Source organism: Myripristis murdjan, chromosome 14, assembly GCF_902150065.1.
Source record: "Myripristis murdjan chromosome 14, fMyrMur1.1, whole genome shotgun sequence".
NCBI lineage: Eukaryota > Metazoa > Chordata > Actinopteri > Holocentriformes > Holocentridae > Myripristis > Myripristis murdjan.
The window spans coordinates 19,935,182-19,960,767 of record NC_043993.1 but is presented as its reverse complement, the minus strand read 5'-3'; the positions used below and the strand labels follow the sequence as shown (position 1 = coordinate 19,960,767).

Sequence of the window (25,586 nt, the reverse complement as noted above, 5' to 3'; positions counted from 1 at the left end):
TGCAAAAAATAATACTCAGTTGTATCAATTTTTGGCATAGTTCTAAAATCAATATGGTTAATTCTCTTGGGGTCATGAATGTGCAAACAAATTTGTAAAGATTCAAAAACATAAATTGATCCAGGGATATAATTACATGAAAACTTTGCAACAGTCTCATACAAGTAAATATAAGCTTTGCTAATCTCTCTGTTGGCAAGTGATGAAAGTAGTGATTTAATCTATAGCATTTAGTGAAAGCTTTTATATTTGCTCCTGTATCTAGTTAAGTGTTCCCTTGGAAAAAACCCTGCGGTGTACAGAAGTGATGCTTTTAAAGCAGTTCCACTGGAATAAATAGAAGAAGAAACCATGGTGGTTATTGCTGCTTAGGAAGTGCAGTGCAGAAAACACCACAGAAATGTCTGCTACTGAAATGTTGCAACAACAGAACAGATCAGATTTTTTCCAGATTTACATGGGATGTTCTGGCATTATTTTGGAGGAACTCACATAAAAGAAACCATCATCGTCCATGTCGCCAAACACATTTATGATGTCCCCTGCGCTGAAGGTCAACTCAGCCTGAATGGGGTGATAAGAGGGCAAGCAGTGAGCAATGACAGCTAATAAATATACAGCAGACAGCCGGGCCTCTTCTTGAATAAAATATAAACTTGTTGTGACAAGGTGCTTCACATGTTTCACATGTTCTGACCTCTATGTCCGTGTTGGGGGAGCTCTCTCGGGGATCGTAGTCGAAGATGGCCATCATCCTGCGAGCCCCTGGGGCCGGGTTCCCTCTGGCAGTGGCAGTCTGGCTGGGATCTGTCAGTCAAACATATGATACTGTCTAGGATCCTGCCAATTACACGAGTGAGACATCGTGGCAACTGCAACCAGCTCATCAGCATGCATGTCATACTCACTCAGCATCATGCTATGCTGAGATAATGACAGACCACTGCAGTTAGGCACACAAAGTAAAAACAATAGGGTATTCATATCAAGGCACCTTGACAGTTAGCATGTTTATTTCATATTATTCCTACATATAATATAATTGTGTTTGTGTTTATTATTTATTTATTCATTTTATAACCCTTTTGGGAGGAAATTGAGAAATTTAGATATTCCAATGATACTTCAGTGGTAATTGGATTAATACTGTGTTAATGTGTTGCACTGCAATTTGCTACTGGAATAAACTGTTTTTCTTTCATCTGACTGTAAACATTTACCTGAAGATGAAATTATGTCCCATACACAATCACTCAAATTTCAATATCAGTCCTTGGGTGTGTGGGGGGGACAAAACATAAATCACTTCTTGGATGGAACGTGGGACCATTCAGACTTTCAAGGACTGCAGCAGGATCATTTTGCTATGACAGATTGTTACCATGATCTCTGGATAACCCTCAAATGTTAAAACATTTTATATTTTTCAGTGTCAGTGCTTCAAGACAACACCACAGGGGACAGGACTGCAATGCTACACTCTAGTAACTCCCACCCTATAAACAGTTAGTGAACATAAACAACAAAAGAAATTATTAGTTCATTCACTGATGGCACTTGAACTGTGAAATGAGAAAAGGAGTTAAGATGACCACTTGCCATTTATTATTGGGGGCTCATCAGAAAAACTAAGTGACTAGCTTTTTTTGTTTTCTTGAGAAGTTATCTCTTCTCTGAAACATTCAATGATATACTTTTTTTGCCATGTTTTTCTTATGTTTTCACCAAAGGGAGGTGCATTTTTTTAACATTGTTTTGTCTTTAGGGGAAGGTTTATAAACATTATCGCACAGGTGCAAATTCTTCCATGTACCCCCAAACTAAAAAGCAGCCCCTAATGGAGATGGAGAGATGAAGATGAAAGGGAGATGAGTCCTTGGGTGATGATCTGCATCCAGAATAAAAGTCCTTTATGCTTACAGTCATTAAAATAGAGGAGGAAAAGAGACAGTAAGAAGTCACAGGATGTTACGTAAATGGGCAGACGCATGCTGATCTCCAGTTGACACCAAAACTGTCATCTGATCATGCTAGTGTAAACAGCGAGGCTGGAGGAAAAAGAGCTGGCTACAAACCTTGACTGGAGGAGTCTACGCTCTCCTCCCAGAGGGCCGTAGACTCCACTGGAAGAGATGGGGTGAGGGGGAAGAGCACAAGCACGTTAAAACCTTTAAATCTTCTAATCCAAGGCGCTGAGGCACATAACTGAGTAAGCAAGTACAATAAAACCCATATCAGACCTGAATAAATGACAAAGCAAAATGCTGTCTGAAGTTACACATCAGTCATCACACTGGAGCGAACAAAGGCGCAGATGGAGGAGATCAGAGGGGATGGATGCTTCAACAAGTGTACATTAGGTGGTCATGTAATTTATTTGTGACATAGGAGTAGAATATTGATAAGAGGACATGTATTTTTAGATTGCTGCTGCTATGTCACATATTAAGTGTTACATGAATACCATATGAAAAGGTGACAGACTGAACCAGTAGTCATGGATGTGCTGTTTAACTGTTATGAAACTTGCTGCGGTGTTTTGTGTTATGTATTTGCAATTGCATACAGTTACCATGTACTATGAGGTTATGCTGTATATCCTGAGCTGTAAGATACTCAGTTTAATACCTGGTCTGCATATTGAATATACACTAATGCAGAGGAGACCTGATACTAAAGTTTAGGAGCTATCTGATTTTGTTGCATTACTGTGGTAGTTAACTGAAAAATCCCCTCTGTTCATTGAGCAAGAAGCAGCAACTGAAAAGAGCAAAAGCTACAAGTGAAAGAGAGAGAGAGGGAGAGAAACAAGCAAACCAGATAGAGAAAGAATATTGTAAGGAGGGGGACAGCCGCAGTCTGCAGCGAGACACACCTTTCTTGGATCGTCTCGGTTTCGGCGGTGGAACAGGGCGACGTGGAAGCTGTGCATGTGTGCGAGTGCCTTTATGGAGTTTTGGAAAGGAAAACCAAAAATTTTGAAACAAAACAAAAAAGAAACACAGAGATGCCATATTGAGAGAAGCAGACCAGACAAAGAGACAGAATGAAAGGCCAGTGAAGAGCAAATTTAAAAATGGCAACCAATGAGCAGCAGACACAGCAGTGAAAGTGAAAAGGTTAAACCATCTGCAGAGACCACTCTGGGTTGGAAGCAGGAAACAGAAGCAAAGTGTCAGCTTGATTTGCTGGGTGGCTCGCTCTATGAATCACTTTTGCCACAGCCAAACACTTTGACTTAAGTTTTTGACACACTTAAGTGACAGTGCAGTCAATGATTAAAATGTGCTTGGGAACAGATGGTTATGATTTTCTAAATAGCAACACAGCAAGGGCAAAAGAAACCATGAAAACCATCACCACTGGGAGCCACCATGATCCATTTTAATATAGCTCAACTCAAACCAAGTGCAAGCTGAGGAGAGCTTTTTTTGCGCTTACTGCTACACTAAAAAGGTCAATAGGCCAGTGAGTGTTTATTTCTCCTCTTCATCTGAAAAGCAGCTTTCATTTTTCTATGGAGGATTTCCTTAAACGAATTGCAGACAATAATATTCCAGTGTGCTTCGAGCAAATATCTTTTCACAGCTGGACAATGTTAAGGCTACAATTCCAGACAGTATAATGGAGTTTCAGGTTGAAACTGTGGTTTCTGCATTACTTGTGTTGCTATTTTCACTTGCCACTAAAAAACACAAACGATGATATTGTACGTAAAACATCAAAGTATATACAACTATTATAAAGAACATCCAAAGCCCACATTTTTCAGTATAAAAAACATATTTACCATATGATGCAATTTGTATCGACATTAAAAAGAATGTTGGTCATTTGGTCTTAAATCTGAAAACAGGTGTAATGTGCAGTGTTACATTGCTACAAACCTATCTTCTCCATGGACGCCGCTGTGGACAGGAAGCCCTGCTGCAGTAGCTGCTGTCGGGTCTCCTCATCCTCCACCTGGATCTCAGACACCATGTTACATGGCACATAACCCAGCTGATTGCCAGACTCCCCTCGATAGAACCCATCTGCATCTTTATCTCCATATACCTGGGGAGGGAGGGTTTGTATTAAGCATCAAACAAGGTATAAGCTATCAGCAAGACTTAAGATAACATTATGCAGGGCTGTCAGTGTTTTTCTAGGTGTGTCAGAGCTGTGCAGCAACATACTTTGATGATCTGTCCTTCACTGAAGGGCAACTCTTCCTCAGCAGCATCAGGATTGGGTGACATGGTGGCAGGATCATAGGGGAAGAGAGCCACGAAGAGGCGTATGTCATTATTTCCTATCGTCTTCTGTGACTCACCACCCCCTGCAGAGACACAAACAAACACATACACATACAGTTAAAATGCTGTAATTGCTGCCATAGCTCAGTAGCACTGGGCACAAGATGCATATAATTAAACAACTCTGATCCTCTGCTGACTTAAATGTACACATATATATATATATATATATATATATATGTATACACACACACACACACACACACACACATATATATATATATATATATATATATATATATATATAGTATAGCCCAGTTAGTTAGTCCTAGAGCACAATGAGCAGTGTGGAAAATATGATGACAAGGCTCTGTATCACAAATTTAACCTATCTAATAAGGGCAGGCAAGTGTGAAGGGCTGCAGTGAGACTTAAGCTGCACTGAAAAGACATGTTCTCCTATCTCATTAGGGAGGATCAGCCCATCTGTGGCAAGAGTCAGGGTCACAGAAATTGCACACTTTCATATCCTCACCAATTTTCTAGTGGATAGGACACAACTTTTCCCTGCTCCCTTCCTGTATCTGCATGCATATGTACATTTGTGTTTGTTTGTGTATTCGACTGTGCAACCACACACATACCATAAAGGCAACTGTATTTAATCTAACTACAGATTCATCAAATCAGTGATTAAGTGGAGGAGAAGAGAGAGAGAGTGAGTACTGCAGAGGGTCAGAGAGAGAGAGAGAAATACTGGGACTCACACTTCCACATAGCAGAGTTTCATTGCTGGTTAATCTAGGTTACTATTTTCATGGCTGTCACTTCTTCCTGTCATGACAAGCCACTTTAAGTTAAGCCGGTTCTCAGCTTAGCAGGCTCTCCCACTTCTCCACTGCAGCTAAAGCACCTCCTCCTTGACCCCCCTCCCTCACCCACAAGGTGCTAATCTGACTACCATCCTGTGTGAGAGGGGCAGGCTTGCCAACAGAAGACATAGGTGTGTCATCAATGCCCTACACACACCTCCTGTGTACTTGAGAGAGAGAGAGAGAGAGAGAGAGAGAGAGAGAGAGAGAGAGAGAGAGAGAGAGAGAGAGAGAGTGATAAAGTGAGAGAGAGAGGGAGAGAGAGAGGGAAAGAGAGAGAGAGAGAGAAGAGGAGAAGAAAAAATAGAGAGGAAATGGGAGGACAAAAGAGGGAAATAGCCACTAACCTTTGAGCTGCCGGGCTTGTGAGCTTGCTGGTTTAGGGGAGGGTTCTCCCCACGCTGCACCTGCCTCCACCGGTGGGATTTGGCTGCCCTCCTGCTCAACACACAGATGCATAAACAAGAGAATCAGAGAAGCATCTCATGCAGAAACAAAACCACTACTAGGAACACAGGACACCTGGGGTTCACAGAAAAATGAACAGTGAATGCAGCCATTCATTTTTTCCATCAATGTGTCATAATCTATACCTCATGTAATGCCATTCAATTTGAACTGATATTTGATACGGTAATAACACAATGCAACTGACCTTAAAGCCTCATCAAAAAGAAACAAATCCCATGGTCCCTGCCAATCTATTATTTCAACATAAGCATCACATTCATTTTTGTATTAAATTGGTATTCACAGACAAAAAGCACAATCAAAAGAGGAGCTGGATGGTTTCCTATGTGCAGTGGCACTAAATCTAACAGAAATTACTGAGATCAGACAGAGAGACAACAGATCCAACTAGAGAGGAGGGCTGACATGAAATCTATAAAGATGGTGGGGAAGTAGAAATCAGAAGTGATCTAAATGCAGTCACAGGGGAATGAGAACTTGGCTTAAACCTTTTGCATGTATTGCCTACACCTTGACTACTCAGCTGACATCTGAATAACCAAACAATGGATAGAATTTTCATACATAAAAATGCAACATGTCAGAGCAAAAAATGTGCCAAGGGGCTTCCTGTCCTCCCACTGTACATTGCTGTGACAGTGATGTATAACCTAATAAGATGGTATCTACCGAGCTGCCAAGTTGATTAATCCCTAAGAAAGGCTTCTCCCCTAAGGGACACAAAAGGTTACAGCCACTTTGATATACAGGAGTGGAAGGGGGGCTGAGACAACACACCCATTGCTGCTGGTCAGCCTTAGGCCCACGGCGGAGTGGGGGTCTGCTGTGGTCCATTTGAGCCCCCTCCAGCCACCACTCAGAGCTCATCTGCTCCACCACCACGTCTCCAGGTCCAAAGTCCACAGGCTCTTCATTGTCTGTGCCGTACTCTACATCTATCTCCACCCCCTGACCAGTAGGTGACCTCACTGTCCGCACTGTTTTGCTGACTAGGTAGGGACCTGGCGGTGGGAGGCCATGACTGGTGTTAGCTGCTGCAGTGGCAGCCATCTGACTCCTGAGCATGGCCTCCCTCCTAAGGCGGTCCCCTAGCCCTCCGATCAGTGCCAAACCTCTTTCTCTGCTGGAGGTGGATGCTTGGGGATTACCACGGGACAGTACCCTCTTGCTGTTGGGACCTTCATATAAGCTTGCATCATCCTCTTCAGGGTAATTAATGGTGTCCACCATGTCTGCATAATGCACCCTGTGCTGCGTCTTGGGCTTGACCTGTAAGACTCCACGCCTGGGTAAAGGCTCTTTGGCTGCGGCTCTGGGATCCCTGCTGATGTGGTGGTGATGGTGGTGGTGGTGATGGTGAGGGTGAGAGTGTGGGTGGGGGTTGGGGTGATGTGGGTGGTGTTGAGGGTTGTGGTGGTGGTGCTCTGAGCCTCTGAGGTGACTGTTTCTGCTTAAAGAGTGACTGGGTCCATGCCGAGGCTGTCTGTGGTGGGGCAAAGATTCCTCCTGACTGTTGTCCTCCTCCTCTGTTGCCTCAGGAATGCTAAACAGCTGCTTGCTGTGGCCAGCTTGAGGAGGCAACTTAAGGATCCTTTCAAGAACCTCCTCATCACTGTCTGGAGGCTCTGTCTTGCATGACTACAGGGGTCAGGGGTTAAGGCAAGCAAGAGTGGGATTGGCAAAGGTTGGGAAAGGTTATTATATTGTTTAGAGAAAATAAGGGAAGTGACAAAGCAGTGGACAATCCAACAAAAGCAAAAGACAGAGGAAAGAAAAAAATGAAAAGAATCAAAATAGTGTACTTAAGAAATTACAGAACAAACAAGCCCACTAAACGACAACTGAACTATGCAAGACAAAATGAAAGGAATAAATATGTCCTTCCAAAAAGCAAAAGTCAGGAAGTGCCTGTGTACAAATTATGGTATGTATATCGATAAGTCATGTGGTGCAACTAATTTTCTTACCCTGTTGGCTGCAACTGTGTAACCTCTAGGCTGTGCCTCTACTAGGTGGTCAGAGTAAAGGTCCTCCTCCTCCTCCTCCAGGATGTCTGACAGGTCTGAGCGGCTGTTGTCTGCAAAGTCACTGGGAGGCTCCATAAGCCCTCTGCTGTAATCCTGCAGTAAAGGACACATACAACATACAAATCAGCCCACCTACCAATATATGTCACAATATTAAGATAAAATGGGATTGTTAAACTGCAAAGCTGAATTAGTAAAATGAAGTAAATTTCCATTAGCTATTACATTATGCACTGAATAAAATAAAATAAAATATCAAGTTGAACAACAATCTGCACACTATGACATCTAGGCAACTGCAATCTGTGCTAATCTCTCTGCATTGTTGTACCTGATTCAATAATTCAATAACCAGTTTCCTACAGGACAAAGCAACCGGAATGATATTATTGTGGTAGGGCATGAAGGCAAAGAGCTATTATAGGGCACTTTCCACTGCTCTGGATAGGCACCTAGTAACTACACATCTGCCATCTGCCAATATGTTGCAATATTAAAAGTCTTTAAATAAATTCAAGGTGTGTAACTTAAGGAACTCATCTTATTGATTGAGCTTTAAGGATAAACTGTTGGTTTCACAGGGTGCTATAATGTCAGATTTGGCTCATTAAATGGATTACACTTATGATTTGGTGAATAGTAGAGGGCTCAACAATAAATACTGGTGTCCAAAACCACAACTGACTTGTTCTCATTACAAGACTAAGCTAAACCTACTTCAATCACATATATACCACGACACCAAGGCTTGGGCCTACACTTAACCCATTAACTCTTTAGTCCAGTAATTTTAGGCCAAAATTGGGGTCAACCTAGGACAAATTGCAAGAGAAGCAAGCTCAACTGATTTTGTATCCTCAGTATGTCCTGAGTGAGGGAAAAAAAGTCCCAAGAAATCCCACTGGTGGAAAGTTTTGAAAATCACCTATTTATGACCACATATTACCAAAAAACACTGTTTTTAACACACAGGGGAAAGGGGTTCCAAATTTTACTTTCAGATATCACTATAAAAATTCACAAGTTGATTACACACACAAAGACAAGAAAAAAGTCAATTACAAGTTCTTTGAATTATTCTGTTTACACATGCATATCACACATAATCCGATTTGATATGCGCTAATAGGAACATAAGGAATAAATGCCAGAAGAGACATTTAAACAGTGCATTAAAAGGTTACTATATATATAGTAAGCTTGAATTAAAAGGTTACTATATAACAGAGAATTAAAAGGGTACTATATATATAGTAACCTTGAATTAAAAGGTTACTATATATGCTAACAGGACATACTGTTTAAATATCTGTTCTGGCATTTATTCCTTATATTCCTTGTCAAATCAGATAATGTGTGATATGCATGTGTAAACAGAATAATTCAAAGAAATTGTAACTGACTTTTTTTCTTGTCTTTGTGTGTGTAATCAACTTGTGAATTTTTATTGTGATATCTGAAAGTAAAATTTGGAACACCTTTCCCCTGTGTGTTAAATATGGTGTTTTTTGGTAATATGTGGTCATAAATAGGTGATTTTCAAAACTTTCCACCAATGGGATTTCTTGGGACTTCCACCAATGGGATTTCTTGGGAAAAATCAGTTGAGTTTTTTTTCTCTTGCAATTTGTCCTAGGTTTTTTCATAAAATGACTGGACTACTTGCCAAGTAATTTCCACATTAAGTTGGCAGCACCTCATAAGATACTCCAACAGATGCCCATATTCTAAATGCTAGAATTCTTTCCAACCAAGCCTCTTCCTCTTGACAATTTCTCAGTTGATCCACTGACCCTGTTTAGCTTGAGAAACTGCCTTGGTATACCTGCCACTTACTCCTATGAGTGAATTTGCTCCACTGTTCCTTTTTCCTAAATGTGTTACTTTGTTCCCCACAGGTTTGCTTGTGTAAAGGGCCTCCATATAAACATATAGCCAGATGGTGATTTGGCGATATCTGGTTGCTCTGACAGAACAAGGTCCCTTCCCTCCCAACAAAATCAGGCTTTCAAGGCACGCATAGTTGCAGTTATTGTGACAATGGTTTTTTATAGTTCATCAACTTTAAGGGAAAAATGAGACTTGGATATTCTTTTTTTCTTACTCAAGAACACCCTAAGGAAAGAATAATATTTATTATTTTGGTGTAGCAAAACTATTCCCCTCCGAACAACACTGACTGCTCTGAAAAAGAATGTATGGTGACACTGATAGGTAAGTTTGATTTGTCAGTTAGTATGTACCGTGTAGGTAACGTGGCTGTAACCATTTGACTTTAGCGGGCAGGGTACATATTCCGATCAAATCAACTATTAAAAAACAAGAAACATTGAAAAACAGAAATACTAATTGGGAAGGGGGCATATGCAGCTTGGATGAGATTTTAAATTAAAGAATCAGCGGACCAAACACCCCTGGACACCTCTGGGTTTTGAAATAGAGGGAAATCTTGTCAGCATAAGGTGATGCTTTTCCCTATTTTCCAATTTAGCACAACAGAAAAAAATGAAAACTCAGCCTTAACAGTTTAACATTGTTTAAAAAAAAAAAAAAAAACAGCTATTTGTGATGTATCTTACATTTGCAGGCCAACATCAAAAGATTTCCAGCACAGCTACAATGGTGTCAACACTGACATCATTGGTGATCATCAGGTTTTGATGTCAGTCCTTCAGAATCACATAGCAAGGGTTTATTTCTAGATTCACCATTTTGCACAAATACTCAACAATGACACTGGGGGAAATCCATTGCAGAAAGGCAGAAATTCATTTTCTCCAGCAACAGTAAGCTCAACAGAGCAGAATTCAATGCAGCTACAAGACAACGGCAAGACTCTCGCTCTCTTTTGTCTGGAAAAATTCTCTGCTACTCTCTTGCTCTTCACCAACACTATTGTGCTCTCCATCTAAAAGCATAACCTGCAGCTGAATGGAACAAGTTAAGGCACATTTTCTCAGGGCTGACCAAAAGTATTCTAAGAAATGTAAAGTCCTGCTAACTGAAGTGGAAGCAGACAAGGCAGGCTGAGAGAAAATGGATCAAACAAAAAAAGTCAAGTACAACCCTTTATAAATGAAGTTGCTGTAATGTGCTGAGAATCATAAATTGATATCACATACAGGGTAACAATGTAAGTGGATGCCAAGGTGGAATTTATCTTTACTAAGACCTTAAGGCCTCTTTGATTCTATCACAACTGCCTTCTTTTGTTGTGGGAGGACAATAAAACCAGTACTAACCTGCTGCCTTCTGTTGTACACTGGCTCTTGCTCTTGTCTCAGGAACTCCTCGATAGACACCAAGCGGCTGTTTTGTCGCTCCTCGTCTACCTCTGACTCTAGCGGTGAAGTGTTGGGTGGTCGGAGGATGTGAGTGTCTTGAGGGTTAAGGAGGTCTGAGATTGGGGCTTTGGGTGGGCTGGGGATGCGCTCAGGGGTGCTGAGCTTGGCACTGGGGTCCTCAAGGAACTCTGTGAGAGATGGGAAAGGGCGTATTGTTCCAGGGCTGTCCGTGTCTCTGCGCTGGTCCAACACTGCCGATGCCGGTGCCGGCACTGGTGCCGATGCCAGTGGTGGTGACGGTACTGCCACTGGTGGTGTTTTTGGTTCTGAGGAGGTGGGCGGGGTCATATTAACCTGCAAACAAGAAGAACATGTTCAACCCAATACCGCTCATCTTTGTAAATCTAGAAATATGACATGAGTTTAACAGTGGTATCTTGATAGGAGGATGGCAGAATGAGGATTACCACTTGAGTGATTGTAGAGGCTGCTGGTAATGTGGCCTCACACACTGCCAGGGCAGCAGCGGATGAGGGGTTGGCCCAAGCCTCCACATATGAGGCAGATGAGAGAAGGGCTTCTGAGTGGAGGGTGTGAGTAGGGTTGGCAGAGGTCTCCACTGTGAGGCCGATGGCATGTGGATCTGATGGCAAAGTGTGGGGCAGCATGGAGACTTTGGCAGCAGAGTTCCCATATGAGGGCGATGAGGGGAGGATATTAGGATTTATGGGGGTGCAGGGGACGGCTGGCACAACTGGAACAGTAGCAGCTGGGCCTGCCATGATGGCACCCAGTTTGGAGGGCACATTGACTGGCAGAGAGTCACAGGACTCCCCGTGGGCAGACATGGTGCGGACAGTGAGCTCCTGGGCTGTTTGTAGAGACTGGATCTGAGAGGGGCCCAGCAGGGCACTGCCCGCTGTAGGGGATGACACCTCCAGCACCTTGGATAAGAGAATGGCAACAGCACATTACATTTTTTAAAAAAAGACTAGTATATTGAGAATTTTCAAGGCATTAGACAGGCAATGTATTCTTGCCTTCTTCTTATCAGCATATATCGTGTATCCAGTAACGCGGACTCCATTGGAGATCCCAGCAGCATCTATAGTGACAGGCAGCCAGCTAATGAGGGCAATCCCTGGTGAGGGCCCGTGCTCCAACTGCACATCCAGAGGAGCATCAGGAGGACCTGCAGGAATTAAACAGCACACCACAGCCAGTGGCAGGCAAAAGATAAAGTGAAGCATGTTTTTTTTTTTAACTCCAACTAATTCACTTGATCCTATATCAAAAAACAGTAACCGTAACACATTTGTCACCTTACTGAGCAACAACTTTTCAATGACTTTCAAAGTATTGTTTGGTAAAATCTGACATGGTTTGGCATAACACGACACATACATGATACATGACACTGGTCATAACATTACATAGGCAACAACTTACAATTTTTTATAATGATTTGTCAAGTCAAGAAATCAGGCCTAACCATTAATTTGTAAGGCTAAACACTGCAGCTACATCAGTGGCAAATATTCAAGAATATGTCACATCGTGAGTTTTCCTCAGGATGTGACATTTCCTCAGGAGTTAAAGGAGAACGAAGCCAGTTGTTTGAAAATTACATACAAGTCATTTGAGCCAGTAATTACTTATTCATACTATTGCCACCACTTATACGTGTAAAGAAATGGCTTACATACGCTTTTGTGAGAAACTGCAATACCCCATTGACTTGCACTAGCGGCCCAAGACAGCACTCAAGCTGGCGGGGCAGTGTGTCTGTCCTTTTATAATACTGACAGCAGGAAAAAAGTGTTTCAATAGAGCAGACATTTTGACAGTTTTATGTGTGAAAAACAAACTCTGTAAAAACAGAATCACCAATAGTCAAACAACAAGAACAAAATTTGCCATAAATTCCCCATGATGATTGGGTCTATAAGCCAGCTAGCTAGTGTGCCTAGGTGGCTTGTACCAAGCATGTAAAAGATGACAGAGAAAGTTAAGGAGGGGCCTGTTCATGGTCTTAACAACAGGAAGTGGCACTGTACAGAATCTTCTGTTGGTTTATAATGGGGGTTGTGAAGCTGTATTATTTACAATGAATGATGGCTCAAAACTGCTTTTTGTACTCTCAAAAGTAGGTTCTGAAAATTGGGCGGATAAGTGGGGCGATTGCTGATTTATTCTCATGTGCAGTTTTGCGTTTTCCACTTCCTCTAAGGTAACTGCTAGCCTGAAAAGTAGCATTGCTAAATTTGTAATGGTGGCACTGCTATGTGTATGTTAAAGGATAACTGGTTTTCGCCTAGTGTATTATGCACGTCAAATTGCAGTAATGGATTCAAATTTGCATTACCCCACATATGTCACATGAGCATCTGTTCAAAAGGGTCTCTTGAATTGTTTGTATTGCAAATATTCTATAAAATTTGTTCTTTTGAAAACACATCATTTAAAAAAACTGCCACACTACCTTTGAGTTGTCTGATGACATCAGCTATCTGACTACAATGTCCCTCTGAAATGATTTTCAAAAGGGTAACCAAAATCCTTCAACCAGTCCCTTGAGTCAAAATTAAGTGTTTCTATTAGGTAATTTTATTTGGAATGGGGTTAAATGAATGAGCTAATAGGCTGAATGCAAGTTCAGCTCACATTTCATAATGTATAGAGCATCTGATAAAAAAAATAAAAAATCCTGACCTGCCATCAGTGTGGTGAATGTGATATTAGTGCTTTTGTGTTCACGTCGCTCCACAGGCAGCTCCCACGGTGTGCGATGTGGCCGTGCCTCCACTTTAACTGTGTACTGCAGGCTGGGCAAGAGGTTATTGAGGCACAGCGAGTAACAGCCAGCCTTCACCAGCTCACACTCCTCCTCATTCAAAGACACAATGTGCACATAGTTACTGTTGCTGGCCAGCCAAGACAGGTTGGCGGAGGTGGCGGTGATCCTGTCCACACGCAGTTGTGTGGGTGCCACACATACATCCCGCCCCACCAGCATGCTGCAGCGCAGCTGATCTGAGAGACCCTTCTCTGTCAGGCTTTGCACTGACACACGGTAGGCCTTGAGGTTTATGTCTAGCCGCTCCAGCACCGCTTTGGTCTGGGAACCGAAGGGCACGTTGAGCCGCAGCTCCTGGTCCACATACACGTTATAGCTCCACACATTGCCCCAGCCAGCCGGCACCAGTGGAGGGTCCCAGCCGATGATGATGCTCTTGGCCAGCTGCTTGATGAGGGTGAGCTTACGTGGGTAAGGCACAGTGTCCACTCCCACCTCCTCCAAATCCAGATCCAGGCCATTGGTGAGGGGGGCTGGGACAGCAGAGGTCATTGCTGACTCTGAAGGGGCAGAGGCCGGGCCAGAAGCTGCAGAGGCTGCAGAGGCTGCAAAGGCTGCAGAGGCTGCAGAGGCTGCAGAGGCTGCAGAAGCTGCAGAAGCTGCGGTTGCCTCTGCCCTTTCTGAGGTGCTGACGCCCATGTGAAGGTGGTGCTGGTGGCTGGCACTGTGGAGGCTGCTGTCCAGCAGGGAGTTATGGGACATGTCCCCTGTCTCTGGATGGTGAGTGCTCATGACGTCGTCATCAGAGACACGCTCCACAAAGTTAGAGGGGACCAGCCCTCTTCGTCCATCCATGAGCTCGCCTGAAAGGACCACAGAAAATGTTTTAATATTGTATCAGAAACTGAAATATATACTTACAGGGAATCAGAGTGAGAGGTAAGTCAGAGGTGAAGCTTACCTTCATAGAAACCATCATCATCCATGTCTCCATACACATAAATGTATTCTCCAGCGGTGAGTGGCAGCTCCACCTCTGGGTTGTCATTGGGGCCATCATATGGATTATAGCTACAGAAGAGAAAGAAACCAGAAAGTTAATGTTATCACATATTAACAAACTGCTAATATGTTATGAGACTAGAAACTAAAATACTTACCTGTATCTCGCAATAAAAACCTGAAGCTTTGCTGCTCCTCTGCTGGCTGTGTAAGGTGCTGGGGCCACATCTATGTCCAGCTCCTCGACCTCACTGGCCGTATCCACCTGAAGAAATCATAAAGGGATGGTGAACCACTGGCACCCTGAAGCAAGCATACAACTGCTTGAAATAATGCACCCTAAAATAAAATTATGGTAATAGGTAGTGATACAGTGATAGTACTGATATATGGAATGTTCACTTTCAATTAAACTGCATTCAAGTATGAAACCTGCTTGCATTTTGTCACTTTATTGCCCCTACACCCTGATTACCCAATCGAGCATTATTAGAGTTAGCGTCAGAAAGAGCTGCTTTTGATAACTACTCTTGGTTTTAAAAAGGCCATTAGGTAAAAAGTGTGATTGACAGGAAGTGATTATAAATTAGATCATTGTATTTGACTACAAATGACTATCCCAATTTTTTTAACAAGTAGAAGCTGGGAGAAAAGAAGTGGCTTTTCCTGTACACCACAGGTAATACGGATTACCAGTGCTCAAGGTAAAATATTGTGCATAATTTTTTATGGTGTGGTGACGTAAGATAAATCACTAACTGCACAGAAGCATGCAAACACAAACACATAGAGTGAATAGATTTCCAATTATTGTGGTTACATTCAATGCAGTTAAGAAAGACTGTATATTTATAGCTCACTGGGAGAACCTTTTTAAGGATAATCACTTACAACTACTACAACCTTCATAATCCACAGTAGGCAGTGGATTATCTTACTAAATATGAGTAAATATAACTGTAGGCAAACAGGCGGGCCGACTAGATGAAAGGCCAGTGACCTGCTGGCAGTGGAAGACCAGACACAAACTCTTTAGAGACAGGGTCCAAATGAAATATTCTTATTCTTTATCGCAAAATTTTCCTCTTTCATTCATGCTGTAAAAGCAGAGTCATGTCTACCATGCCATTAGGTATATTCTGTCATCTCATGTGAGATGCTAGAAAGTAGTTTTTTTTTAATCCATCAAATCCATACAATCAATGTGCTTGTGCATGACAATCTTGGTAATCTTGATGAGCAATCTGGCCATCCACGTGGGAAAAGAAAAGCTGCAGAGAGGCAGTCCCTTGCAAGGACATGGGACTGCCTTGATTATTAGAAGGAGGGTGACAGGACCGGGAGTAATTTGACTTATAGTGTTCAGAGTACTGTGAAAGGTAACAGATACTGTACTATTTATGGCAAGTAATGTTTCTGCATTAAGTTTAGGGTGTGGCCTTAACTAAATGGGTACAAATGACTGATAAAGGATATAGCTAAAAGTACTTTGTAAACACATTATTACAGTAAGATGTCTTGTGTTATTGTTGATCTGAAAAAAACAACAACTTGAAATAGAGGAGCAACATCACAGTGTCACTGGATTTAAGAATCACAATCACTGTTGAGAGCAATGCATTACAGTGATGTTATTTAAAAAAAAAAACAAAAAAAAACAGGTTTGTACTTTTATTATTAACTTCTTTAAATATTAGATTGTAAGATGCAATCACCATTTTAGGGATCACTAAAAAGTGGTATCATGAGTAGCACAACAAATTACTGCTACAAGAGAGTAATAACTAAAGTAAGAGCATTACTTCTGAAATGAGTAACAAGTAATGAGCAAAACATGACTTTTTTTAAAGTAACATGACTAACAGTGAGCACAAAGCACTGCACATTTCCATATCTGGTACCTCATGTGTTGGGCTTGACTTGTGTGGACTGAGGTGGGTGTCAGATTTGGGGGTGAGGTGTGTGGTCTCTGATTTGCTGGAGGTCGAGCCTGACTTGCTGATACTGATGGTGGGCAACTCTCGATGCTTGGTGACAGGAGAGCGCTCCACCCTGGAGAGCCCTGCGGCGTGGGGGGTGGCCCCCATTCGCAGTGCAGAGGCCACATCTAGGAGGAGAAAAAGGAAGAAGACAGAGCAAATCCCATTACTGCACACACAACCCAGGGTCTCTCTGTGATAACCCGATCAAGTCGGTGAGCAGCAAGGTGGGGGAGGTCGGTGGTTGACATGCAGGAGGCTGAGGGTTGAACCTGGCTGATTAAACAGTGGAGCAAAATCCTCTGTCTCCATCTGGCTGAGTTCAAAGGTCACTACCCTGCGGCAACGTGTTTCACACCAGCACTGGTAAGGACTAAGGGGCTTAACTAGTTCCACAGTCCACAGACAACAGGCGACCCTCATTTGCTCACCTCATCCCTCGAGCACTGACCTTCATCTGATGTATGTATTATAGACAGACCTAACAGGGCTCTATAACAGATAGTTTCAGTCAAGACAACAGCCTGGAAGTGAGGTGCCAGGTGAGATCATGCATCTCTTTTCTGATAGTGCCCAACACATTGCATGAATAACAATGACAGCAAAAGTACCGAGTGCATCCATCCCCTCAGGGCCTGGAAGACTGTCACCTCCCTCGAGACTCCAGAAGGCTATTTCACCCAGAGATGCCATATCCCATGGGCCACCAGAGTCTAAAACACATACAGACATACTGACTTGGTTGTGATAAAAGGAGGGAAAAATTTATTTATCCACGCAGAGCTGTAATAATGAATAGCTGGAAACATACAATAATAGGGATCTGAATTGTCATATGTCAAAGCCAGTTGTGGCTAGGATTACATTAAAAGGCCGTGTACAGAAAGAATGAGCACAGAAAATACTACAAAGTGATAAGAAAAAAAGAGACAATGCTTAATTAAAATTAATTAAGCATTGTCAAGAAAAAGCACTTAAGTTCTTGAGGACTAACAATGGTAAAAAAAAAAAGAAAAAAAGAAAAAGAAAAAAGATGTGATTTTTAAGGACTAAAGTAGTAAATTAATTTAAAATATGAACAAAAAACATAGACATTAGACATACTAATGTTGACCATCATGTCTTAACTTCATTTGAAGGAGTACACGCGTCTGAAAATTTAGAATACAATGAAGGAACTAAACATATTCACAGTGACCAAGTTAAAAACAAGTTTCTTTCTATAAGATTAAGTTAACATTTTGGACGCATATTTTTTTTCTCTGACATTGACAATATGCTTATTTAAAAGCAAAAACATGGTTTAATGACCTAAAATTATGACCGAAAAAAATCAGAATCAGACACAAAGGAGATAACACTGTGCTGAAAACATGTAGGGTGTTTCAAGGAAAGTCACTGATGTAACTGATGCCACTCACAAAATGACAGTAAATGAATACAAAGCAATGAAATTATCAAGACTGAAATCATTTTAGTGATACACAATGGATGTAAAACTGTATGAAAAATCTCACCAATTTAAGTGCCCTTGGCACTTAAAAGGAAAAGTACAAAGTCAAAAATCCCTATTCATAAAACATCAAATGGGAAAACTAAATGGATTGATCCCCCATGGGACAGTTTCAAAGAGGATTTGGATCCTTTTGGAGGTATTTTCTCCACTGTTGCACTGGCTTTGTTGGAATGTATTTGAGTCTAAATGTCCCAGACCAAGCTTGGACTCTCAGAGCATCAGAGGGTGGTACCTCTTTTAGTAATGAGATCCCCTTTGGAACTGAAAGAAAGGATGCAATGACAATTGAAATAAAATACACAAATGCTGTAAAATACAGAATTGTGGTTAAATTTTAACTAGTGTTTCACTTAAAAATCATGTCTTTTCTCATACCGTTTTTTTCTGCTGCATTCATTAACCCCTATACCTTTAAACATCCAATTCATCTGTGTTTCTTTTGACTTCATACACACCTTCCACAAAAAGCATTATCTCTCTAGACTGAGTACCTTATCAGTTTATTCATCATGATCTTGACTTAAGAATTATTTAACAATCTATCATCAGGATATCCTACAAGGAATAAACTGCCATCTAAGATCTTAAACAAGAAATCCTGTTTTTTGGTTCTAATGTAAAAACACCACCACTTTGTACTGAAAATGTTTTAGACAAAAAAAAATCATTTCAGTTGCCCTGATGACTCATATTCATTTAGCATTACTTTAGTATTTTGCTGACGTAGGTATAGCTATTACAAATTAACCAAACTGATCCATTTTAACTTGAGTTCCACTGGTTCTTCAATACCTCTGTAATCACTGAGTATCAAATGAAAAAAATCAATAAATTATCATTTGAAGTAAAGCTAATCCCAACAAGTGACGTGTCTGGGCAGCTAAAACAGTTAATCAAATAAGCTTAAAACCCTCAGCAACTAATGTGCTCTGAATTGTATCACTGGATGCTTGGGAATGTGTAGGCACAGCTGTTGGTGGTGTGTGTTTTACCTCGGTCTGTAGTCAGGCCCACCCCATTAGTCAGAACAGAGAGGTTGGGATTGGTAAGGAGAGTAGAGCCAGCCAGGTCCACCTTTGAGGCCTGTAGCCGAAACTTTTCCAACTCCTGGGACAGTAAACCAAATTGTTCGCTCTGGCTCCGACATTTCTCCTCCAGGTCTCGCACCTTTGACTAAACACATGGCGTAGCAAGTGGAGAAAACAGACATAGAAACCATGTGTCCTCAATTTATTTTTTTAACCATCATTGCACTATGACCTTAAAGGAAAAATCCACCCTCGGACATTATTACATTCTTAGTAAACGTTAGTCAACAATTAGTGATGTTACTCTGTGATGATAGTAATTTACTTTTTGCTTTGCTCATTTTCCCTCAACTGGCCTTGTACCTACTAGTACCTCAGTTAGTGATTTTCTATATTTCTTCCAGTGACTTTCAATAACATCCAAAGGTGTGAACCAGCTGCTTTCAATTAAGGTCATACACTGGATTGTAAATATACCTAGCTAACTGACTAGTTTGTGATCACTAAGGTGTGTTTAAGGGTGGACTTTTACTTTAAGTGAGCCTTGAGTATTTTAATTTTAATACATCACTGTATTGGATGTAACCTCAGGTGTCTGACCGTTTTTATATGCATATCATCAGTGCCATACAGAAACTTTTCAAATCTGAAAAGCTAATTTCTTGGAATTGCAACAATGATTTTCCCCATTTATGTCCATATATGTTTGACAAATCAACAACACATTTTTTTTTTATAGTTTGGCTTACTGTAGTCCCAGGATTGTGAGAGAACCTTTTGGGACAATATCTGCTACCAATTACAGTGGGGAAATAAAGCAAATCAAGTGCAGCATTTCATGTGCCAGCTGCAGCTCAAAGTCTTCAAAATACATGGTCTCTCAGTGACCACAGACATTTCACAATGACTACATATTCTTTTTTTATCCAACCAACCCCCTGACTTTTTTTTTCTTGGCTCCATCTTACATAATTGTGATAAATATTTTGGTGGAAAGACAGATGATATACTGCTGAAAATATACTGCTGCCTATGTGGGATGTAAAGGAAAATTCGAGATATTAAGTTAGGTTTCTGCAAGACACCGACCATATAAAAAGCTGCTTGTAAATGTTACAAGCTGCAAACACAAATTGCTAAAAATGAAAGGACAAAGAAAGGAGGGAAAGGCAGACAGCAGGTTTAAATGCTTTGGTAGAGGATAGATTTCTTGGTAATATGGGAAACAGGAGAATAGGATGAAAACCAGAATTCAAAGTATAGTATAGCTGACAGGGTGCTGCATGTTCTCCCACCTTACGATGTATTCACATAAGCAAAGTTACTACAAAGCAGGACTGGGAGCCAGTGCAGTACAAAGGTTCGCCTTAGCCCCACTGAGTTTCTATAAGTGACTGATTTCACTTCCGGTTGTGGTGGGAGTTTCCTGGCAGGCCGATCTGAGTCTCTCTGTGAAACTGTCTGAGCACGATTTCCTGTTAAACCTCTCACCTACGTCAAGCCTAGTCTGCACGACTATTATCTACAGTACATGTACTGGATTCAAGTGCTCTGAGATCCATAGCAAATGCCTTGCTATGTGCAGAATAATGTTTAAATGCATGGTCAAATGAACTACTTACAGCAGTAAAGCTGAATTATTTAATCAGGATACTAGCTATATCCGTCTTTGCATGATAGTAAACTCAGTTTGATATCAAGTCAAATTTAAATAACAAGCAAGCTCTCCTGTAAGCGTGTTAGCTGTGCTCAGTGCAGCTGGGACAGCTAACTGTGCCGCAGATGCAGTCTTATCTATTCTCTTTTGACTGTGGTGGCTGAATTCACACAGTTTTTAGTAACCTAAAAAATACAGTGAGCACCAAATGGCCTCCATGGCTACACAAAGCATGTGTAAAAAAATGGATACACCAACTGCAGGGTAGATTTGTTACCTCTGGCTTAGCATATGCTGGAAAATACAAATGATTCTCCTAATCCTGTCTGAATTCTTTCAAATATCAGCAAAAAAGCAGCTACTTTGTATTTGTGCAACATCATGACACATAATATGTTAATTTAGTCGACTGTTTGATGTGTTTGGGGGTTTGTCAAAGCAGGACGCTGAAGCTGGATTCTATCTACAGAGGCAGGGTTTGTGGTGGCAAGATCAAGTTATCAGGCTTAGGAGGGTCAAGCCGGCCAAGGGTTGCAGGTACCTGCATGCAGTCCAGTGTATTCTGGTTAGCAAGAAAAAAAATAGAAGACAAAAAAGTATAAAAGAACAAACACATGCTTGTGAAACAACACATCTGAAAGGAGAAAATATATTAATAACAGTAGAAACACAGCAGTCAGAGTCCAGGTTGGCGAGAAGGTCCTGTCAAAAGCCAGTATCACTAGAATGTCTCTTAGCCCTCAAACACTGACACTTGCCCTTAAGACATATATATTCCTAAAGATGTATCCAAAATTGATTTTTAGAAACAGATTGCAAAAAGCTGTGAATGTTAGGGATCTCTGGAGAGGAAGAGACTTTCTCCTGTGATGCTTAAGATTTAAAAAGAGACAGCGAGTGAGAGGAGGGAAGAGACAAAGCAAGAAGAGGAAAAACTGAGCATTTTCAAAACAGGAGCAACTATACTCTACCAGCTCCCTCCGCAACACAAGCTGTGTCAATTCCTAAAATAAAATACATACTTCATTTAGGAACACATTCCACTGACACAATGCACACCATAAAAATATAAGCATATTAAAACAAGGCATATACAGAGTCATTACTTATGCAAGGTGAGATTGTTGATCAGAGTGTTGTTGTAGGTCTTGTTTTTTAATTTATTTTCCTTTTTAAATACTTTTATACTAGGAACCAGTTAGACAGTCAGGGACTTCAACTGCCAGAGTGTCTGGATTTGTTTTGCGTTCACGATGTCTTACACTCACACTGAGCATAAGAACAAAATTCACAAGGCAGTGGAGAAGCCATCTGTTCAAACGGTTATCTTTCCAGGCCCATAAATGCTACAAAAATATGAGTATTTTCTGTAACGGTTGCTATGCCAGGTGTTTAGATCAACACAAAGAGCTGATTGTGTATCCACGCTACTTTATGGCAACGGGAAGTCTTTTCTCTACCAAGAACAGGGAGAGCATTAAATATTTATACTCTTTTTGTTTGGTGTTAGGGAGATGGGACATGCCTCTTTCAATAATGAATGAGATTCTATCTTGTCAGACGGGGAAGCAGTAGTGCATGAAAGCAATAGTAAGGGAGTTTTACAAACACTCCTGTTACTAATGCTGGGTCTGAGTGAAACACGGGCAGACTGATGTTTAGTTGGGCAAGTCATCTGAAACTCTTGGAAGGAAGAGCTCGACTACATGGCAATGAAAGCACTACATTTCATATGAATGTCATTTTGTTTGTTTCCCATACATGAGAGCCTATGTTCAGTAACAGTGATTTTTACACACTACACAAACTCACCTCCAGCATCTGAACCACCCCTTCATGTTCCCTCTTGGCGAAAAATTGAGCCTGACGATTGTAAAATAAGACAATAAAAGTCAATCTAACAGCTGAAGTGAATCACAACCAATCAACTTTGTTAGACATGTCCCACCAAAACTAGAAACTTGATGTGTTATTGGTACCCTAAGATTGCCTCCTGCTGGACAAAGGACCCATTTCTCACAACTATGGTGAAAGAAAGCTAAGGCCCATTGGAGTTTTGATGAAAAACATTTCTCTTAATAACTACACAAAATTAAAGTCCACATGAAATGACCTCACATGACTTCTACTTCCTGTAAAACAGGGTATCTTAAATAGTGATATCATCCTGCACTAGTGGGTGTAAATTAAAATTTCAAATAATGAAATGTTCACATATCTTTAAACATCCTCTCTTATCCACCTGTCTTGTCAAATAAAATTGTGTTTCTCTCCAAAACTGATATCCTGTTGGTTTACAGTTGTAATGATCCCTCCCAGCACTTTGTCCCACCCAAACTGTTTTAACAGGAAATACATAAAATCAAGAAAGTAAGAGTCCATTTCATGGGGTCTTTGAGCACAGCAAAAAAGGAAAAAATTCTCGCAGTTCTCATAGGGCATAACTAATCAATCAATATGAAAATTGTGCTCACCCGCTGTAACCGTTTGATTTCATCCTGTTTGAACTTGAGGATAGCCAGTGCCTGCTCATGTTCCAATTCCAGCTGCTGCCTTCGCTCGGCAACCTCTCGCATATGCTGTTCATACAGGAGAAACGGCATCAAACTCTCTTCAACCTTATATAGGCATGAGTATTTCTGCTATTGAAAGTCAAATTGAACGCAGTAGACCAGCCATACCTTTAGGACCTGCTCTAGGTTCTCCAGTTTGGCACGGAGTCTCTGGTTCTCCTCGAGAACTGAACTGTGTTGAGCGGTCACTTCAGAGAGGTCTTCCCTCAGCTCCTCATTCTCAGCCCGAGTCTGGGAATCAGCACAGACAAGCCATAGCACCACGGCAGCATTGCAAACTGAATGTGCATGACAATGTAGATTTTAAAGGGGGAAGGGAGGTGCTGACCTGGTCGAGCAGCTGTGCCTTCCTCCTGAGGAGTTCTGCCTCCTCCTTTAGTTGCTCATTTTTGCCTCGCTCATCCTCAAGCTGGCTCTCCTGTTGTGAGACCGCAAGACAAGACTCAGCAAAGGCAAGGGGACTCTATTCCTTCAGAGTCATCATTATCTGCACTGTCGTAACACTTTCAACAGAGCGGGGGGCTACCACAGAGGATTTAAGAAAGACTGGAAAAACTGGAACAAACAGATTCCTCACCAAATCCAGACATCTCTTCTGTCGCTTCTTTACTTCATGCTCGAGGTTTTCACATTCTTTTCTCTTCTTGCACAGCTCACTTTCCTGGACCAACAAAAGATAAACTGCATCTTTACATCAAGACATCTTTTTTTTTTTTTTTTTAAACTGATCACACTGAGATATAAGCTTAAAACTAAATATTTTAACACTGTGTTCTCTGCAATGAAGAGAATGATATATGAACATTCAAAAACACATACTATGTCATGAGACTTAAACTTAATATTTTTATTAAGATTTTCTGTGTACATACAGGACAAGACTAAAAAAGACTAAAAACAAAAACAGGACACAAAGGAGAAGAAAAAAAGGAAGAAAAAACAACAACAACAAAAAAAATGGGGCATATTTCTGGAATAATCTTAGCCATGATAATGTGTTACACTGCACGGTTACAACCTGTCTTATGTACACGCTGTCACACTGTTGAAAAAGAGAATATAGCAGGTGGAGGGCATACAATAGGCGTAGTTACTAAGCAGAACTGGTACCATACTGAGCAAGATGATCTAAAAATGGTTGCCATTTTTCAGAAAACTTTTTTGAATTATCCAACATGTCCCATCGAATTTTCTCCATGTATAAAATATCTGTAAGATCAGATAACCAAGACTTAAACTGGGGTACAGTATCTGATTTTCAAAACCTTAAAATTACTTTTTTTTGCAATTACCATTCCATACATTATAGCATTTTGTACATAGACACTGTTATTTGTAAGGGAGTGAGAGAAGTCATGAGAATTTGTTTGCTGACAAACAACTGTCAGTGCCATCAATCTTTTTGGGATGCAGAATATATTGTAGTCCTTAGTTCCCATACTGACCTCTGACATGGTAGCAACAAGGTATTACAAAGCTTAGCATCCTTTAATTATTCTAAATGCAGCTTACATGCAGGACAAGCATAGGAGAAATCAGCTTATTTCAGCATGGCCGCAGTACCATAATCGAGCATTATCGCTGTGTGGACTGTGTGGGGAGAGCTACAGCACAGAAAGGCTAATTGCAGAATGCAGACTACCAACAGCTTATTGGAAGAGGTGCTCACCAGTGATGACACAACTAGACAATATTGATAATTAAAACGTGATGCGTGGCCTGATTTGCTCTCATGACTGTCAGCCATACAAGACCTGAATAATGTGTGTTAAATAAGGACATCCTACTACATATTCAAACTGATTAATATGAAGCTAAAATCTACCTTGTTCAGTGATACTTCTAAAATATGTTATGCCAGCAATTATTCATTCTTTGACTTTGTGGGCATACCCATTTATGCTGAAAGATGTAGTAAAAAGAATTATATTGTAATTATTTTACCAGACAATGCAACTCTGACAAGATTATAATGGGAGAGAAAATTTTGCATCATAATTTTTCTTTTTTACAATATGATCTGTTGGCTAGGGTCTTGGTAGCACCACAAAACTTCATTTATAATGTCACACATATTACCTTTACCAAAAAAAACTGCACCTCCTGCGTTTGGATATTATCCTTGGCCATATTGCGATTTCG

At 41.0% G+C, this 25,586-nt stretch overlaps 1 protein-coding gene across 2 annotated transcripts in view; it reads right to left on the bottom strand.

The window, feature by feature from the left end:
- tspoap1 (TSPO associated protein 1) overlaps nucleotides 1–25,586 on the bottom strand; it is an 82,487-nt gene that overhangs the window by 5,948 nt on the left and 50,953 nt on the right. For both annotated transcript variants that reach the window (XM_030068031.1, XM_030068032.1), the window contains 23 exons: nucleotides 24,022–24,105; nucleotides 23,773–23,862; nucleotides 23,553–23,675; nucleotides 23,346–23,450; nucleotides 22,684–22,734; nucleotides 21,413–21,433; nucleotides 19,179–19,359; nucleotides 16,593–16,798; nucleotides 14,850–14,956; nucleotides 14,651–14,760; nucleotides 13,605–14,552; nucleotides 11,933–12,084; nucleotides 11,360–11,836; nucleotides 10,851–11,246; nucleotides 7,549–7,701; nucleotides 6,359–7,219; nucleotides 5,458–5,548; nucleotides 4,179–4,321; nucleotides 3,888–4,056; nucleotides 2,876–2,944; nucleotides 2,076–2,123; nucleotides 698–807; nucleotides 493–564 (listed from right to left, as the gene is read on the bottom strand). In XM_030068031.1, the coding sequence (XP_029923891.1) occupies nucleotides 493–564; nucleotides 698–807; nucleotides 2,076–2,123; nucleotides 2,876–2,944; nucleotides 3,888–4,056; nucleotides 4,179–4,321; nucleotides 5,458–5,548; nucleotides 6,359–7,219; nucleotides 7,549–7,701; nucleotides 10,851–11,246; nucleotides 11,360–11,836; nucleotides 11,933–12,084; nucleotides 13,605–14,552; nucleotides 14,651–14,760; nucleotides 14,850–14,956; nucleotides 16,593–16,798; nucleotides 19,179–19,359; nucleotides 21,413–21,433; nucleotides 22,684–22,734; nucleotides 23,346–23,450; nucleotides 23,553–23,675; nucleotides 23,773–23,862; nucleotides 24,022–24,105 (4,767 nt within the window). The remainder of the gene's footprint in view (nucleotides 1–492; nucleotides 565–697; nucleotides 808–2,075; nucleotides 2,124–2,875; nucleotides 2,945–3,887; nucleotides 4,057–4,178; nucleotides 4,322–5,457; nucleotides 5,549–6,358; nucleotides 7,220–7,548; nucleotides 7,702–10,850; nucleotides 11,247–11,359; nucleotides 11,837–11,932; nucleotides 12,085–13,604; nucleotides 14,553–14,650; nucleotides 14,761–14,849; nucleotides 14,957–16,592; nucleotides 16,799–19,178; nucleotides 19,360–21,412; nucleotides 21,434–22,683; nucleotides 22,735–23,345; nucleotides 23,451–23,552; nucleotides 23,676–23,772; nucleotides 23,863–24,021; nucleotides 24,106–25,586) is intronic.